The sequence below is a fragment of the Phyllostomus discolor genome, chromosome 4, assembly GCF_004126475.2.
Source record: "Phyllostomus discolor isolate MPI-MPIP mPhyDis1 chromosome 4, mPhyDis1.pri.v3, whole genome shotgun sequence".
Lineage (NCBI taxonomy): Eukaryota > Metazoa > Chordata > Mammalia > Chiroptera > Phyllostomidae > Phyllostomus > Phyllostomus discolor.
The window spans coordinates 60,010,826-60,029,163 of NC_040906.2; the positions used below are offsets into that span (position 1 = coordinate 60,010,826).

Sequence of the window (18,338 nt, forward strand, 5' to 3'; positions counted from 1 at the left end):
TAGTATTTGACACCCATAACTTTATACAGTGATGGAGACAAGGAGCACATTGATGGCAGCTCCTCTCTGAGAAATCTTGGGAAATAGCTGGACATATTAGTGTGAATATGCCTTGCCTTATAAAAAATGAACAAAGAGAAAAAATTGGGAGTCTATAAACATTACAAGTCAATGGAAGGTCAAAATATCTAGATGGACCAAAGGAAGACCATACCTCTGAAAAATATCTACATCAGGATCAAAATAAAATGTCCATAATTTGTGGGGATCCTCACTAGACTATGAAAACAGACTCTACCAAGAAGAAAAACAAAAATGAATTAGGAAAGAACAGATGAAAATGTAAAGAAAATAAAATGAGATAAAAAAGAAATATAAGGAAACTAAAAATACAAGAGCAAAATCAATATCCCTAATAAAAGTAGTAAAATGCAAAACTGGTGTGGCAGATAATCGAATTAATAATATAGAGAGGGTGATTTTAAGATACAAAGGAAAATGATAAACAGTAGATATCATAAATCCAGCATGCAGATAATTAATTCACAGATAAGAGAGCATAGTAAATGGAACAGAATTAGATAAAAGAGAAAAATGTTCTCTATGTGGAAAAGTATCTGTGTAATCAGATTAAAAAGATCTTTTAATATACTCACCATTAGGCCTATCTTAGCAAGTTTTCTTAAATAAAAGGGCACAGAAAAATGTCTATAAGCACTGAAGTTCCAAAGAGAAACTCCCAAAATAAAAAGACAAAGACTACAGACTTCTCCTCAATACTTAGCAAAAACAGTTATTGGATAAAGCAATATCTATATGGCATCACAAGTAAAATTGTTACCCCAAACTTCACATGCCATTAAATTACTTCATATCTGAATACAGATGAGTGGGAGAGTGTGATTTGAGGGAGGTTGGGAACTGTGTAAAATAGAGGAGACTCTAAACTGCTTGAAGGATGATGAGAATAATCCAGTTGAGAGGGAGAAGTCATTTAGGCTATAAATTGTTTAAGTTTCCAGGTGGGAGAGAACAGGAAATAAACACAATTGAAAACAACACTCCCTTATTACATTAAAAGGGGAAAAAGGATAGCTGCAGATGTAAACATACAGGCCTGTATATTTTAGAGGGGAGAGTTGAGTAAGTTCTTTCTGGTGACATATTTTCCTTCTGAGGTACAAAGCATCTGCAAAGTGATGGCGAAAAGGGGTATATTGGAAAATAGCAAGGAAGGTTGAAAAAAATTTTTTTCAAAATTCAAGGAAATGCAATAGAAATGGGAAGAGGCATTGAAGCTCCACTTAGATCATGAGTTCAAATGGTTACAATCCACCCTGTTGCAAGCCTGTGTCCTGCAGAGCATGCCTACTTGGGGGGCAGAGAAAAAGCAGAGACATGGAGGAAACCCAACATTAGTATCCATTTTTTTAAACTGGGGGTGAAGATAAATAACACTGTAATAGGGAGCCAAAGATTTTTAGAATATTAGCAAAAGTATTACTAAAATTACAAGCTACAAAATCACAGTAGGATAAGAAAATAAATAAAGATTATTACATGGATAGAAAAAAGGTAAAGAGATCAAGTACTTGCACAAGCAAATAAGAAGAGAAGTGGTACTCAGAGAGCAGGGTGAGTGCATTAGTGAACTTAGAGGTGGAGTAATTAGGGATGGGAAAGTGAGCTGAGTGCAGTGAAGAAGGTCATAGGAGATGGGAAGGTCAAGGACTAAAAGCTTGGTTCTTGCTTATATCATGTACATAGGCTCTCATGGCTCTGAGAAATTGTTAACAATGGCCATATCACTATATGTAGATATTCTGTACCTACTTTCAAAGGAAGAACATCCAAAATAGTAGAAAGTTTATATCCTAAAATGAAATTTGGATAGATTAGCAATAGTGTAAGTGGGAACTTTGTAAAGTATTTCCCTCTGGATTTTCAAACTACTTAGAGTAATGACTATTATTTATATAAATTATCAAGAGATTGTACAATTAAGAATTTCTACTTAAGTATATTTTCCTCAATCACAAATCCAAGACAGTTCTTACCTTCACAAAGCAAATGCATAAGAGAAAAATAAAGATTAAGCTTTCTCTCTCCCTTCTTCCCAATCTCTCCAACACACATATTTTAGAAAGGTTTAAACCATTTTATGACTATGAAGTATACTGTTAATTTGGATTGCACAAAGAAGTACAATATTATTACAGTCACAAATGTAATAAAAACAAGGCAATTCTTACCAAAGAAAGGTGACTCCCTTCCATCATCTAATCCCGAATCTCTCTCTCTGTCTCTCTTCCTGTGTTTATGACCGCGATGCCTATGACGTCGATGGCTTTTCCTTCCTCCCAGGGGTACATGAACTCCAATAAATAGTGTCCGATGACCTTTATTACAAGTAAAAGCACAAATTAAACTCTAAATTATTCACAAAAGATGATAATTTACATACATGTTAATGGAAACTCAGTTTAAGTCAATCCAGCACATAGTTTTTGTGTTTATGATGGGTATAAATCTTAGGGGCTTGGTACTGTACTTTGGTACTATATCTATTTAAGTATACCACAGGTTGTCACAAACATTTACAATACTAATTATTTGGTTATATATTTTATAATCACCATTAGTTTATTAACTGCCTTAATCTCTCTGTGTCTATTTCCCCAGTTTATAACTATACTATTGTCATTTAAAAATTCATTCTGGGACTTCCGGCCAAGATGGAAGTGTAGGTAGACACACTGTGCCTCCTCACTCAACCGAAATAAGGGCAACAAAAATTTAGAAACAAAAAGCAACCAGTAATGGCAGAAACTTGAAGTCAGACAACCAAGGAGTTAAAATAGACACATTCATCCAGACCGGTAGGAGGGGTGGAGTCTAGTGGTTGGGTAAAGAGGGGCCACAAGAAAAAAAGCAACGGCTGGCAGACCCTGGGCGCAGGGTGGTGGTGGACGAAACCAGCAAGACGGTGGATTGTAGAGGGGCTTGGCACACAAGGCAGCTGGCAGACCCAGTGGTCCCTCATTTATGTGCAGATAAACCAGGTGAAACTGGGGAGCAAGACAGACTGCACAACCCAGGGTTGCAGTGGGGGAAATAAACCCTCAAAACACCAATTGAAAACACCTGTGGGGTTTGAGGTGCCGGGAGAGATTCCCTACCTCACAGGAGAGTTTGTTGAAGAGACCCACAGGGTTCTAGAACATACACAAACCCACCCACATGGGAATCAGCACCAGAAGGGCCCAGTTTGCTTGGGGGAAATGGCAGAAAAGACTGAAATCTGGCAGAGAGCGAAGCAAGCGCCATTCTTCCCTCTCTGACCCCGCCCCCACATACAGCATCACAACCCAGCCACTGGGTTGACCCGCCTGGGTGAACACATAAGGCTCCGCCCCTTACAATGTAACAGGTGTGCCCAGACAAAAAAAAAAAAAAAAAAAAGGCCCAAATGGAAGAACAGATCAAAGCTTCAGAATAAATATATCTAAGCAACCAAGAGATAGCCAACCTATGAGATGCACAGTTCAAAGCACTGGTGATCAGGATGCTCACAGAACTGGTTGAATTTGGTCCCAAATTAGATGAAAAAATGAAGGCTACAATAAATGAAATGAAGGAAAATGCACAGGGAACCAATAGTGATGGGAAGAAAACTGGGACTCAAATCAATGGAGTGGAACAGAAAGAAGAAAGAAACAACCAAACAGAAAAGAATGAAGGAATAAGAATTCAAAAAAATGAGGAGAGGCTTAGGAACCTCCAGAACATCTTTAAATGTTCCAACATCCGAATTATAGGGGTACCAGAAGGGGAAGAGGAAGAGTAACAAGTGGAAAAATTATTTAAACAAATAATGAAGGAGAACTTCCCCAATCTGGCAAAGAAAATAGATTCCCAGGAAATCCAGGAAGCTCAGAGAGTCTTAAAGAAGTTGGACCCAAGAAGAAACAGACCAAGGCACATCATGATTACATTACCTAAGATTAAAATGAAGGAGAGAATCCTAGAAGCAGCAAGAGAAAAGGAGACAATCACCTACAAAGGAGTTCCCATCAGTCAGATGATTTCCCAACAGACACCTTACAGGCAAGAAGGGGCTGGAAAGAAATATTCCAAGTCATGGAAGGCAAGGACCTATATCCAAGATTGCTCTATCCAGCAAAGCTTTCATTTAGAATGGAAGGGCAGATCAAGTGCTTCCCAAATAAGGTCAAGTTAAAGGAGTTCATCATCACCAAGTCCTTATTTTATGAAATGTTAAAGGGACTTATCTATGAAAAGAAGATAAAGAAAAAACATGTATAGTAAAATGACAGCAAACTCACAATTATTAACAACCGAACCTAAAACAAAACCAAGAACAAACTAAGCAAACAACTAGAACAGGAACAGAACCACAGAAATGGAGATCACATGGAGGGTTAGCAACAAGGGAGTGAGAGGAGGAGAGAGGGGGGAAAGGTACAGAGAATAAGTAGCATAGTTGGTAGGTAGAAAATAGACAGGGGGGAAGCAAAAATAGTATGGGAAATGTAGAAGCTAAAGAACTTATGGCACATGAACATGAACTAAAGAGGGGGTATGTGGGTGGGAGAGGGCATGCAGGGTGGAGGGGAATGAAGGGGGTAAAATGGGACAACTGTAAAAGCATAATCAATAAAATATATTTTAAAAAAGACTAAAAATTAGCCATTACAGTTGATAATTAATGTTTATCCAAAATTTCTTGACCACATTTTGAGTAAATGGGGAAATAAGTAAAAATTGAAGAAGTTTAGACAGTGAATATTCCCTAGAGTTGCAAATGTAGGCTTTACAGAGAGGTGGTACTTAAACTAAACCTTAGATTGCTAAGGTTTTTAACAGTTACTGATTAAGATAACAATTCCCAGACAGACAAAAATAAGAAGCACCATGAAACTTGCTGGCAAGTGCAAAGGGTCTAGTTGGTTGGGTGTGGCAAATGTTGACCTTGTTTGTGGAATGTTAATCTGATGGGCCATAGCCAGAAGTAACGTCCTAAGAAGTTGTCAAATTAAGGCTAAAATAAACAATCTGAAACTATATCCAAACTGAATCAGGTAAGAAGAGGATGCCAAGAAACACAGCTGAACTGATGTCTTGAAGATAGTAAGTGCAAAGTAAACCAGGCTGAAGAAATTTCCTGAGGCAGAATCTTGCAGGGCTGATTAAAAAGTCAAGATATATTTGGGTAAATAACTATGAGTGCAATTGATGGATTATATAATAAACTATGTTTACCTTTGTTACAAACTGCAGACTCTTCCAAAGTGGCTATACCATTTTGCATTCCAATCACCAATGAATGAAAGTTCCTGCAGTACTGCATCCTTACTCACATTTAGTGTTGTCATTACTTTGGATTTTAGCTATCCTAGTAGGTGTGTAGCAAGTGATAACCTGATTGTTTTAATTTGCAATTCCATATTCTCAAAGTATGATGTTGAGCATTCTTACATATGTTTATTTACCATCTGTATATCTTCTTTGGTGAGATGTCCTTTCAGATCTTTTCCTATTTTGTAATTGGATTGTTTACTTTCTTATTGTTGAATTTTAAGAGGTCTTTGTATATTTTATTGATTTTTAAATTATTTTGAAATTTATTTTACTTTTTATTTTATTGTTTTTACTTTTTGTCTTTCTATTTTTAGATAACAGTCTATTATCAAATACATCCTTTGCAGGTATATTCTTCTAGTCTGTGGCTTGTATTTTCCTTTTCATAATTGCCTTTCACAAAGTACAAGTTTTAATTTTAGAGACATCCAATTTAATTTTTCTTTTATGCTGTATGTAAAAAGTCATTACCCAATTCAAAGTCACCTATATTTTGTCCTCTGGAATCTAGAAGTTGTATAATTTTTGTTTTTACATTGAACTCTATGATCCACCTTGAGTTAATTATTATAAAATGTGTATGATCTGTCTAGATTCTAATCTCAATTCCTAATTCACTTTCAGGTATTTGCCCCAATGAGTTGAAAACCAATGTCCACACAAAACTCAGCACAAAATTGTTCACATCTGTTTTATTCATAATTGTCAAAAACTGGAAACAACCAAGATGTCCTTTAATAGGTGAATGAATAAACAATGGAGTATTGTTCAACAATAAAAAGAAGCTATCAACCACAAAAAGACAGCAAAAACAAAAATGCATATTGCTAAGTGAAAGAAGTCAATGAGAAAGCTATATACAATGGGATTGCAGCTACATGACATTCTGGAAAAGGTAAAACTATAAAGACAGTTAAAAAAATAAGAGCTTGCCAGGGATTCAGGGGGAGGGGTCGGAGTGAATAGGTGGAACATAAGGCATAATTAGAGAAAAGTGACACCATCCTGTGCAATACTGTAATGGTGGAGACAAAGAATGAACCCCACTGTAAACTGTGGACTTTAGTTAATAATAATCTATTAATATTGATTCATCAGTTTTAAGAAATGTACCTCACTAATGCAAAATATTAATAATAGGGGAAACTGCAGGGAAGAGCATAACTCTATACTTTCTGCACACTCTCTGCAAACCTCAAACTGCTTTTAAAAATAAAATCTTTTAATTTAAAAAATTCAAGACCTATGGCTACTCATAACACTGAGAAATTTATCTTATGAGAAAGCAAAAGCATGAACAAATAAGGGAATATTTGTGTCAATGAGTAGATTACATATAAGGGGGAGAGGGCTAGCACTGTGTTCTTATGGTCATATATTTTAGGGAAATTTGTGAATTTAAGATACCTTCATCATGGGGAGTACTTGAGTGTGGACAATTTGGGAAATTCAAAGGAAACAGTTGGAGATATATTTAGGTTGGTTTAAATGAAACATATTTATGTGTTTCAGTCACTTCCACGTGAGTAAGGTATTGTTAGCTATTCTGGAGTAGGAATGGCTTACTCCTAGTATCAATTGGGCCAAACTCACCTAACATTGTGACACAAAGGTTCAAGGCTAAAGTAGAGTCACAATATCAGAGGCATCACGGCCTGGAAGCATGTGGGTAGTGGAGAAGAAGCAAGGTTTCAATAGTACAGAGCCAGAGTTACTCTCTGGAACATTCTTCCAAATCTTATAGGTCATACATGCAAGAAGCTTGATAAGCATTTTCTTAAGTTTTAAGATCACCTTGTAATTTTTCATGAAACTGTAAGTAAGTTGTAAAGTTGAAAGAAACTTTTCTGGACAATCATGAATAAAAACAAATTTTAATTAATCGTGATCAAGACTGGATTAATTTTCTATATCCTCAACAGAAAATAGTATTTTAAATGTTTGATATTAGAGGTAAAAAATGTAGGAGAAAAAGAATACAGATGTACGTCAGGCAGTTAATTAAAAATATCATGTTTTTTCTCCAAATGTTATAATTTTGTACTTTTATATTTTCAAATAAATATTTGTTTAAAATTTTCTATTCTAAATAAATATTTGCCTCTGTGCCCAATTTATATTCAAATTTTAAATTATTTTTCTCTGAGAATCCAGAAAATAGCATAACCTTCAGGGCCCACAAAACCTAAATCTGCTGGTAATATCATCTGATGTGGGCAGCTCCCAATTTTGTATCTCCAGTGCAAGCCTTTTTTCCAAACTCCAAACTGACATATCCAACTGTTTTCCTGACACAAGCACGGTATGTCCAAAGGAAATCTTAAAATAAACATGTTCAGGACTGAACTCCTAATCTGCTGCCATCCCAACTCCCTCCAAAAAGCTGTTCCTCCACAATCTTGTCCATCTCAGTTGATGACAAAACATTTTTCTAGTTGCTCAGACCAAAACCTTGGAACCATAAAAGACTCCTCTTTTTTGTTAAGCCCATAACCAATCAATTGGGAAATCTGTTGGGACAACTTTCAAAATACATCCAAGAATTATTCCATTTATTATTTTACTTTACCACTCTGGTCAGGGCCACATCACACCCAACCTGTGTTATTTCAATAGCTTCCTAACAGGGCTTCTCAAGTCAATCTTCAGTCCCGGCAGTCTGTTCTACCACACAGCAGCCAATGTCATCCCCTTAAAATGCAAGTTAGATCATGTCATTCCTTATCTAAACTTTCTGATGTCACTCCATTGCATTCAGAGAAAAAGCCGAGGGTTTGTTAATGCTTTACAAGGTCATCTGTGATCTGCATGCCCCACTCCTGTAGTTCCAAATCCCCTCCTGCTGATATCCCCTTCACTCCCCCTCACACCAGCCATAAGGCCTCCTTACTGTGCTCACTGCCATCCTGGGAACTTCCCACTGTCTTGTTAAATATATTCCAGCTGGACAAAAAGATCCAAAACAGTGCTTGATAGTTCTTGGTGCTCAATAAATTTTGACTGAGTATATAAGTCTTTGCATAAGTAGACACATTTTAAGTAAAACATATAAATAACAGACATACTGTATTATCTAGTAAATTCATTCATAAAAGTAAGAACAGAAACAAAGCTAATGGCCACAAATCTCATTGCAACAGTATTGAAACTACCACATTTATGGTTATAAAGCCATAGAGAAAATATTTTCATGTTTCTGCACAATTAAGTTATCTAAAGCAAAGAACAGTGGAATCTGGGTTAAAGGATAAGCTTCAGAAGTTAAAGATTCACTGAATAGAGATCTTAAAGAGATACAGACACATCTCCCAGATTTACGTATTCCCATTTCGAAGATAATGAAGCCCCAGAGCTACTGGTTTATATTTCAAAGGGTTTAAACTGGGGGCCTTCCCCATTTTTCCTGAGATTGATTTGCATAAGAGAGAAAACATTTCTCTCCCTCTCTCAGTAAAGGAGAAGACTGCTATACAGTCTTCTGTATCCAAATTCCTATCCAAATTCCCAGGTTCGTAATCTTAGAGCTCTCCTCCTGTGTGTGCCACCTCACACTGAAGGGGAAGAATGGGGCGTGGAGACCAATGTGGTTATTGCTGTAAGTAATAATAATAGTCTGCATCTGACCCCAAAACCTCATGTTTGCTTTCAGGACAATATTAATATAGGTATAAAAATTATCAATGGGTTTAGAGGTTTTCTACAAAGATTGTATGAGATAACACAATAGACAAAAAATATTAAACACAAGGCCTATAACATAGTAGATACCCATATTTGTTAGTTCCCTTTCCCTTTCATTGTCCTCACCTTCAGTGTTTTAAATGAATGCAAAGGCAAAATAAAATTTTCCTGTCCTATTTCATTTTCTTCCTGCTTCTTTCTACATTGACAACTTTTTTATCCCAACTGTAATAACCTGACCTAAGGAACTAGAAAGTGAGCTCAGATTCTGTGGAAAACAGTATTTAAATAAATATCATTTCCAGGTTAATATTACCATAAATTTTTCCTATAATGCTATATTCAAACTTGAATTTTAATTCTCATAGATATTACTTAAGAAGAAAAAATCAAGAAACTCAGTAATAAATGTTATTATTCTGAAATGACTTGGAATTTATTAAACCTAATCTAAATTAGTTTTAAAAATTATTAGGAATAATTTTAATTTTATGATAAAGGCCAAAATTTTAGTTTAAAGGGGGCACCCTTTCAAATGAGCATTTTTTAAATTAGTCAAAACAGTTAAGAAATTAACTTTATATCATGCTAAAAAACCCAAAAGTAATAAAAATGCAGATCATTGAGATGTGAATATATTCTGAAAATATTAGGAAGAATAGAACAGCAATACTGAGTTGTGGTTTTTTTTAGAGATAAGCATAGAACACTAAATTTTATGTAGAATTTACCTGTATGTTAGTTGAGAGAAAATACAATTTCCCCATTAGAAAAACAAAGGGTTCATTGTTCAAACAACACTGCTTTTTGAGCACAAATCTTGCTAACAAATCTTGGGATTTGATATTTAACTTGTGTGGATATTATCTTGTTGAGAAGGTCCAGGACTACTGTAAATATTTTTATTAGATAAGAGATACCAGTAGTAAAACAACTGTTGATGTGGCTGTGGTCATAGTATAGTGTTTACAAAATGCAGTGAGAAAAGGGATGCATTTGGGGATGGAAATGTGATTTACTGTGATTAATAATAATACTAACAAACTATTTTATTTAGCTGGCAGGGAAGGAGTCAAGCTTTCTGTTTTCTATGCAATGAATACAACACAGCTGGTACATAATTAGTGAGCTGCTACAGCCATTTTATTTAGGATGCGTCAATCTTGGGAAAAGGTCAAATACATTAAGCTAACTGAGCATGTGATCTTTTTAATTGCATGGAGAGCCTAACAGTCAGAAAACATAACAAGGCATCATTTATCATAATATATCAAAGAACTCTAAGTAAAACACAAATTCTCACTGAGGGAAAGCAACAGAGAGAAAGAAAAGAGACCAAGAGGGTGTGAGTGACTGTGTGTATGCAAAGCAAAGACTTACTATTAGGCTACTGCCCTGTTGTTTCTTGCAGTTGTTTTGCTGAATTAGAAAGTCAAACACCAGTGCTGGTCAGAGTCACTCAACCCTAGGGCCATATTTGCAACCAATGCAAAACAATGGCTGCATGACTGTGGCTATTCTCTATAGAAAATAGATATTTTGAAAGTGCCAGAGTTGCTCATGGAAAAGCCACAGTTTAAAAAAGAAGTTGTTTGAGATTTACAAATTTAGATGTTACTGTGACATATTTTCAAAAATACTATTTCCTATAAGTTTGTAACACTGTCTTGAGCAAAATAGCAACTGTAATGCTTTGTACCTTGAGATAGCAATATTATTTTTTAACTTGGAACATAGTAAGCCTCAACATTTCTTGAATAAATGAATGAATCCTAATACATATTTTCTGAGAAAAAGGGACGGGGGAACTCGCAATTTTGATAGGTTATATGACAGGATATGACACCTGCACTTAAAAAAGGAAAACCATCCAATCGTTGAGAGCTCAAATTCAAAGAGGACAGCAGCAAATAATACAAATAAAAACAGTAAAAAAAAAACTGCATTAAAGCAAATGTTATGTGGTACCAGGCTTTAAATTCTGTAGGAGTTCATAGCAGTGAAACCAAGGATAACCTGGGCAAGTAAGGAAAGTTTCTGGAGAACGTATGACTCGAGCTGGGCCACAGTAAGTAGGTTCTGGATTAGCAGAAGAGTACGAAATCTAAAAAAAAAAAACAAAAAACAGATAGTGTGGGCAAAAAAGAAAAGCTTTTAGGGGATGTTGGAGCAGGGGAAAAAGTAGACATAGGGCATCCATTTTTGTAATGACAAAAGCTTGCAATTTCACTATTACTTTAAAACACATATTTTTTTTGTTTTATTTTGCAACGAAGAAGGAGAAAAGAGAGGGCATATGTCCTAGGATACTTAAAAAATAAATACAAAAGAGAAGGTGGTACTTCTTACCTCCTCAACCTCATTTTAACTAAGTCATGATTTCTGAACAGCCTGCCACTTTGCTTCAGGGAAATGAGCAAAAATGCAAAACTATACAATTTTCCAGATTTACTTTTGCACTGTATTAATTTGAAAGACATGCACATGTAGAAAGTGGCTTATTCAGGGAATTATAGTAATAAAGGACACAAAGGATTGCTTGGAAAAACTGAAGAGTCGTTGAGGAGGAAACAGATTTCCATGAAGACAGTTGCAAGATTCACCTGTGGAACTGAAGGAATTAAACAAAACATCTAAAAGCAAAGATGAAAAACACTTTTTATTCCTGTATGGGTGTTTGCAAATAAGTAGATGCTGTGGTAGATTTTGTTTCTAATGGCCACAATATTTTTTGCAGTTCCTCCCATCAAGAGTAGAATCTATTCTGCCAACCTATAGATCTGGGCTTGTCTGTGTGACTTGTTTTGACCTATGAGACATTAGCAAACATGATAGAAACAAAGGCCTGGAGAGTACTTGGGCATTGGTTTTTCCCTCTATTGCTTCTAGGAACTTTTATGTCACCATGTAATCAGGTCTATCAAATATGTCTAATTTTATTATACATAACCACCAATAAGTTTTCCCTTAGCACCTGAACTTCCAATAAAACTTTTCAAAATTCCAATTAAATAACTAATTATATAATCAGGTATATAGTGCCTATGATAGGATCTACTGGAGGCAGTATGGTCTGATTAATCTGTTTATATTTTTAGTATCTGGCATATTAAGAGTGCAGCAAGTATTTCTTGAATAATTAATTATTAAACCTTAACCACTTTTTACAATATTTTATGCTGCAGTAGACTGAAAAATTTAAACACTGGCTCATAGAAAAATGGGCTTAAAGGAATAGTATTTGTATCGGCAAGTGAAAAAGGGCAGTGCGGGAACACACATAGTCCAGAGATATGTATTAGCATACTTAATTCGTTTTCATCAGGAAGTAAACAGAATCATGTGTTATTTCCTTAAACATTCCTTGCAATAAACATGGGTTCATACTGACATATAGAAACTGTTTCTTATTTTTCAATTTTTTTACAGGAAATTTTGGATGAAAACAATGACTTACACACTACTATACATACATGTAAGCTGGCACTAGTCTCCAGAGTCAGGTGTGTACATCTCTTCTTAGCTATGTGTTCAGTGAAAACACCTTGATGATGTGAAATTGGCTCGTTAAAATTGGCAAATGCCACAAATCAAGGCTGTGTAGGGGGGCAGGGGATGTTGAGTGGGAGGGTGATCAGAACAACACTGCCTGGTGCCTGATGAAACTATAAAGATGAAACTTCCTAATTTTTCTTTTTCTTTCTTTTTTTAGGTTGTTGACAATTTTCTTTTTTTTTTAAAGATTTTATTTATTTATTTATTTTTAGAAAGGGAAGGGAGGGAGAAGGAGAGAGAGAGAAACATCAATGTGCGGTTGCTGGGGGCCATGGCCTGCAACCCAGGAATGTGCCCTGACTGGGAATTGAACCTGCAATGGACAATTTTCTATACTTAGAGGTGATATGATCAATTTACCTTAATAAGGCTGACTTCACTTTCTGGAAAGATCCACTTTGCACAGGTCAGTAATTACATGGACATTGAGTAAGTACCCACATTTGAGTGGAGAATATAAAATAATCATTTGGGGTGATGGAAAAGCATAAGGCTAAGATGTTGGAAAGTGAAATTAGGGGGCATCCTCCCTCCTGCATCCATTTTTATCCTCAGGTTTAGGCAAGATACAAAGAGTCTATTTGGAAGAAGAGAAGCTAAACCCAAATTCCTTTGCTCTGAGAGTTAAAATTACTAAACCATATCTGAACACAGTACAGTGTTATAAATGAAGACAAGTAGGAATGGATAACATTCCCTTACTTCCACCCTCATCTGGAGGAAACATCACCACTGGGAAGAAAGTTTGGCCTGTTTTCCAAATTCAACAGCACCCATTGCATTACAAAGGGTGTGTGCACACACACACAGCTGGCCTATGCCACCATGTAATTGATGCTAAAGGCCTTTCTGACAAAGTCACTTAGGTACTAAGGAACTTACCTTGAGTGGAGAAAGGCACATATGTGTGCCCTTACAATAAGGGATATTAATGGCTTGGGTCACTAAGAAGTTTAACATTTAAGGTTCAAGGTGGGTTTTGGTGTGTATGTATATAGAAGAGAAGGTAGTGTAGCTAATGGGACAACACTGTCAGATAAATTATGAAGATGAATAGCTTCAGTGGACAGGGCCTTGCACCAAATGATGGTAGGCAGTCACATAACTCTAGTGCAACTTGCATTATCTCTACTTCTTGGATGCCACCAGATTTCTTCTACCTGGTGGTGGAAGAAACTGAAAATACACTAATAGGTTAGGCTGTCCAGTGTTAAATGTTTGTTGAGATCAAACTTGAGGGGCAAATCTAGTATATAAAGTCCATATTTTTATCTTTTATTTTTCACAGCTGATTCATTGGTACCTGGGAAAGGATCTGGCATTTAATAATAGGCATACAGTGGAGAGTTGGAGGAATGAATAAATGAGTGAATGAATGAATGAATAAATATGAAGTTCAGTTTATTCTCACTGAGGGTAGCGACAGATTAGAGACAATAAAGTCTGATTCAACCATTTAGATGAATTAACTCTTGGGAACCTTGGGAGAATTCCTGAAGAAATACAATATACTTCCATAATACTATCAGGCAGGTAGTACCTCTGAGTCATTACATTTTGAATGTTAACCAAATATGATCTAATTATATATTTCAAGATGATAAAGTCAGACATAAGCTTTTGATTAAAAAATTTATATTAGGTGGTATTTTTCAAACCTCATCTACCCTACTTTAATTTCTTTTTTCTTCAAAAAATATATAAGCCACTTAGGGAAAAACAAATACCTTATGATCTCACTTATAAGAGGACTCTAATGAACAAAATAAACTAATGAGCAAAATAGAACCAGAGGCACAGAATCATGAAATAGACCAACAACTGTAAGAGGTGGGGAATGATTGAAAGAAGGTGAAGGCATTAGTCAAAGAACATATATGAAGGACCCATGGACATCAACAACGGTGTGGACATGACTTGTGGAAGTGGGGGGTGGGTTGGGTGAAGGGTGGCAAAGGGGAGGAAGTGAGACAACTGGAATAGCATAAATAATAAAATATTTATAAAGAAACAAGACACAAAATAAGTTTCTGTGGTTTTCAAGAGGCATAAATAATTTATAGGACATTTTTAAACCCTTCTTTTATACAGGGTGAAGAGTCCTTTTCAAATGTAAAACTGATGAACTCTTCTTGTCAGTCAGAATTAACAAGGAACATACATTTTAAAACACACTCTAAAAGTTCTCTTAAAGATCATAGAATTCAGAGATGGAAAAATCTTTAGAGATCATCTAATTGCAACCTCTCATTTTAACATATGAAGTAAAAAGAGTTGAAGTTAACATTTCTAAAACTAAATATTTCTAAGTAGTCATATCCAATAGAGCAGGGGTGTCTAACCAGGGGCCACATCAGCCTCGCGGTTGCCTTTAAAAGGCTGAAAGTAATTTTAGGACTGTATAAATTTAACTACTTAACAGTAAAGCGAGAGCAGGGCGCTGCTGCCAGGTAGAAACAAGGTGGAGGGCCGGATTCAGCCTGTGGGCCTTGTGTTTGCCACGTGTGCAGTAGAGCAATTCTAAAAACTTAATAGATTTTTTCCTCATATAAAACTTTACTATTTTCACGTAACATAAAATGATAGTCTATTTCCATATAAGAATCTTTCAAATACTTTAAGTTAGCAGTCATGTTTTTGCTAACTACACCTTGAACTATTTTCTCAACTAATATTGTACAAGATGACCTCTACTCTGTCATATTCACCCTCTTCCATGGACCTACCTTGGGTTTATTCATTGTATAAAGGTCCACAGGACACATCTGGAGTCCTTATGGATTCCTGCAGCACTTATAGGTGGACAAAACATTCTAGGAAGTGAATCAACTGGGGAGATTATGAAGAATGAGGGGAAAAAATCAGGGACATATGTGGAGAAAAACCAACATTTAAAAGATAGTTGAAGGGTCAAGTCAAGGAACATGTATAAAGGACCCATGGACAAAGACAACTGGGGTGAGGGAGGATTGGAATGTGGGAGGTAGGGGGCCGGTAGGGCAGGAGAGAGCAATGGGGGAGAAAATGGGGACAACTGTAATTGAACAATAAAAAAATAAAATAAATAAATAAAAAGATAGTCGAGACCTGTCAAAGGTTTGAAGAAATAGATGGAACTTCCCACATTATGTTAATAGGAGTATATTTGAGTACAATCATTCTGGAAGACAATATAAAAATGTATCAAAATACTAACTTTATAATCATTTGACCCATTGATTCTCTTGAGAATTATATCAGGGAAATCAAGTGCACAGAGATACACATACAATCACGTTCATAGCAGCTTTGTGTAAAATAGGAAAATGAAAAATAGTCCAAATGTCCACTGATAAGGATTGATAAATTAAGCATCATACAACCATACAATGAAATATTAAGTGCAATTTAAATAGATAATATTTATATTAACATGGAAAGATGTTGAACTTTTTGAATCAGAAAAGAGTAATTTAAAAGATAAAAATGAACTATAATTCCATTTATATATGTAAATTAGTTATTACATGTGTTTATAACACATAATTAACTTAATATTTTGCTTAAAGTATTTATGTTGTTATTGTGTTCAGAATATTAACAGTATTATTTATAGGTGGTGGCATTTGGAGTTGTTTTGTTTGCCTTCCTACAAATGTTTACATTGCTTGAATTTTCTAAGTTAATATTATTTTAATAACTTTAAAACAATGAAACTGTGAGAGGTATTTTAATTTGGGGAAAAACAAATGTCATACAGAGTAAACGGGGCCAGTGGATAAAACACAAAATACCAAGGAAGACATGATGGAGAAGAGAAGCAAAGGGGGAGAGATGAGAAAAGAGAGATGTAAAAACAAAGGTTTAGTCAAAAGTTTTAAAAGCAACAGAGAAAACTAAAAGCATTTCCCTTAAGGTCAGGAACAAGACAGGGATGTCCACTTTCACCATTTCTATTCAATATAGTACTGGAAGTCCTAGTCACAGAAATGAGACAAGAAGAAATCAAAGGCAGCCAAATAGAAAAAAGAAGGAGGTAAAACTGTCATTATTCACAGATGACATGGTATTGTACATAGAAACCTGAAAGACTCCACCAGAAAACTACAAGATCTAATAAGTGAATCTGGCAAAGCAGCAGTATACAAAATTAATATTCAGGGATTGGTGGCATTTTTATAGATCAAAAATGAACTATCAGAAAAAGAAATTGGGAAAACAATCCCATTTATTATTGTAACAAAAAGTAAGATACTTAAAAGTAAATTTATCCAAGGAGGTAAAAGACCTATACGCAGAAATTTATAAGATACTGAAGAAAGAAACTAAGGAAGATACAGATAAGTGGACTCATATAGTATGTTCATGGATAGGAAAAATTAACATCATTAAAATGTCCATACTACCTGAAGCAATGTACAGATTCAATGTAATTCCTATTAAAATGCTAATGGCATATCTCACAAATCTGGAAAAAATATTTCAAACATTTATATGGAGCCACAAAAGACTCCAAATAGCCTCAGCAATATTAAAAAAGAAGAACAATGGTATCAAGCCCTGGCTGGCATAGCTCAGTGGATTGAGCGCGGGCTGCGAACCAAAGTGTCGCAGGTTAGATTCCCAGTCAGGGCATATGCCTGGGTTGCAGGCCATGACCCCCACCACACATTGATGTTTCTCTCTCTCTCTCTCTTTCTCTCTCCCTTCCCTCCCTAAAAATAAATAAATAAAATCTTAAAAAAAAAAGAACAATGGTATCAAACTATTCTATAAGACTGTAGTCCTCAAAACAGCATCATATTGTCATAAGAACAAGCATATAAATCAATGAAACCAAACAGAGCACAGACATAAAGCCTTTATTGTCAATTAATATATGACAAATGAGGCAAAAACACACAGTGGGGTACAGATAGTCTCTTCAATAAATGGTGTTGGGAAAATTCGACAGGTACATGAAAAACAATGAAACTACACCAACTTACACCATACACATACACAAGAATAAACTCAAAATGATTAAAAATTTAAATTTAAGTTGTGAAACTATAAAAATCCTAGAAGAAAACATAGGTAGTAAAATTTGAAACATCTCTTGTAGCAATATTTTTGCCTATATATCTCCTGGGGCAAGTGAAACAAATGAAAAAAATAAACAAATGGGACTATCTCAGACTAAAAAGATTTTACACAGCAAAAGAAACCATCAAAAAATGAAAAGGTAACCCACTGAATGGGAGAACATATTTGCCAATGATACATCTGGTAAAGGGTTAATTTCCAAAATATATAAAGAATTCATCCAACTGAACACCAAGAAGACAAACAACCTAATTAAGAAATGGGCAAAGAACCTGAGTAGACACTTCTCCAAAGAGGACATACAGATGGCCAATAGACATATGAAAAGATGCTCATCACTAGCCATCAGAAAGATGCAAATTAAAACCACAATGCCATATCACTTTACATTGTCAGAATGGACATCATTAATAAATCAACAAATGACAAGTGCTGGTGAGGATGTGGAGAAAAGGGAACCATTTTGCACTGTTGGTGGGAATGCAGACTGGTACAGCCACTGTGGGAAAGAGCACTGAGCTTCCTCAACAAACTAAAAATGGAACTGTCTTTTGATCCAGTAATCCCACTTCTGGGAATATAGCCAAAGAAATCCTTAACACTAATTCAAAAGAATATATGCACCCCTATGTTCACTGCAGTGTTATTTACAATAG

The 18,338-nt window shown here is 35.4% G+C and overlaps 1 protein-coding gene across 13 annotated transcripts in view; it reads right to left on the reverse strand.

Moving 5' to 3' along the window:
• The window catches only part of SLC4A10 (solute carrier family 4 member 10), a 277,108-nt gene that overhangs the window by 143,786 nt on the left and 114,984 nt on the right, over nt 1-18,338 (reverse strand). For all 13 annotated transcript variants that reach the window (XR_003684369.2, XR_003684370.2, XM_028508732.2 and 10 more), the window contains exon 3: nt 2,253-2,399. Coding sequence is in view for 11 of the 13 variants with exons in the window: in XM_028508732.2 (XP_028364533.1) it covers nt 2,253-2,399 (147 nt within the window). In the remaining 2 variants the exon portion in view is untranslated. The remainder of the gene's footprint in view (nt 1-2,252; nt 2,400-18,338) is intronic.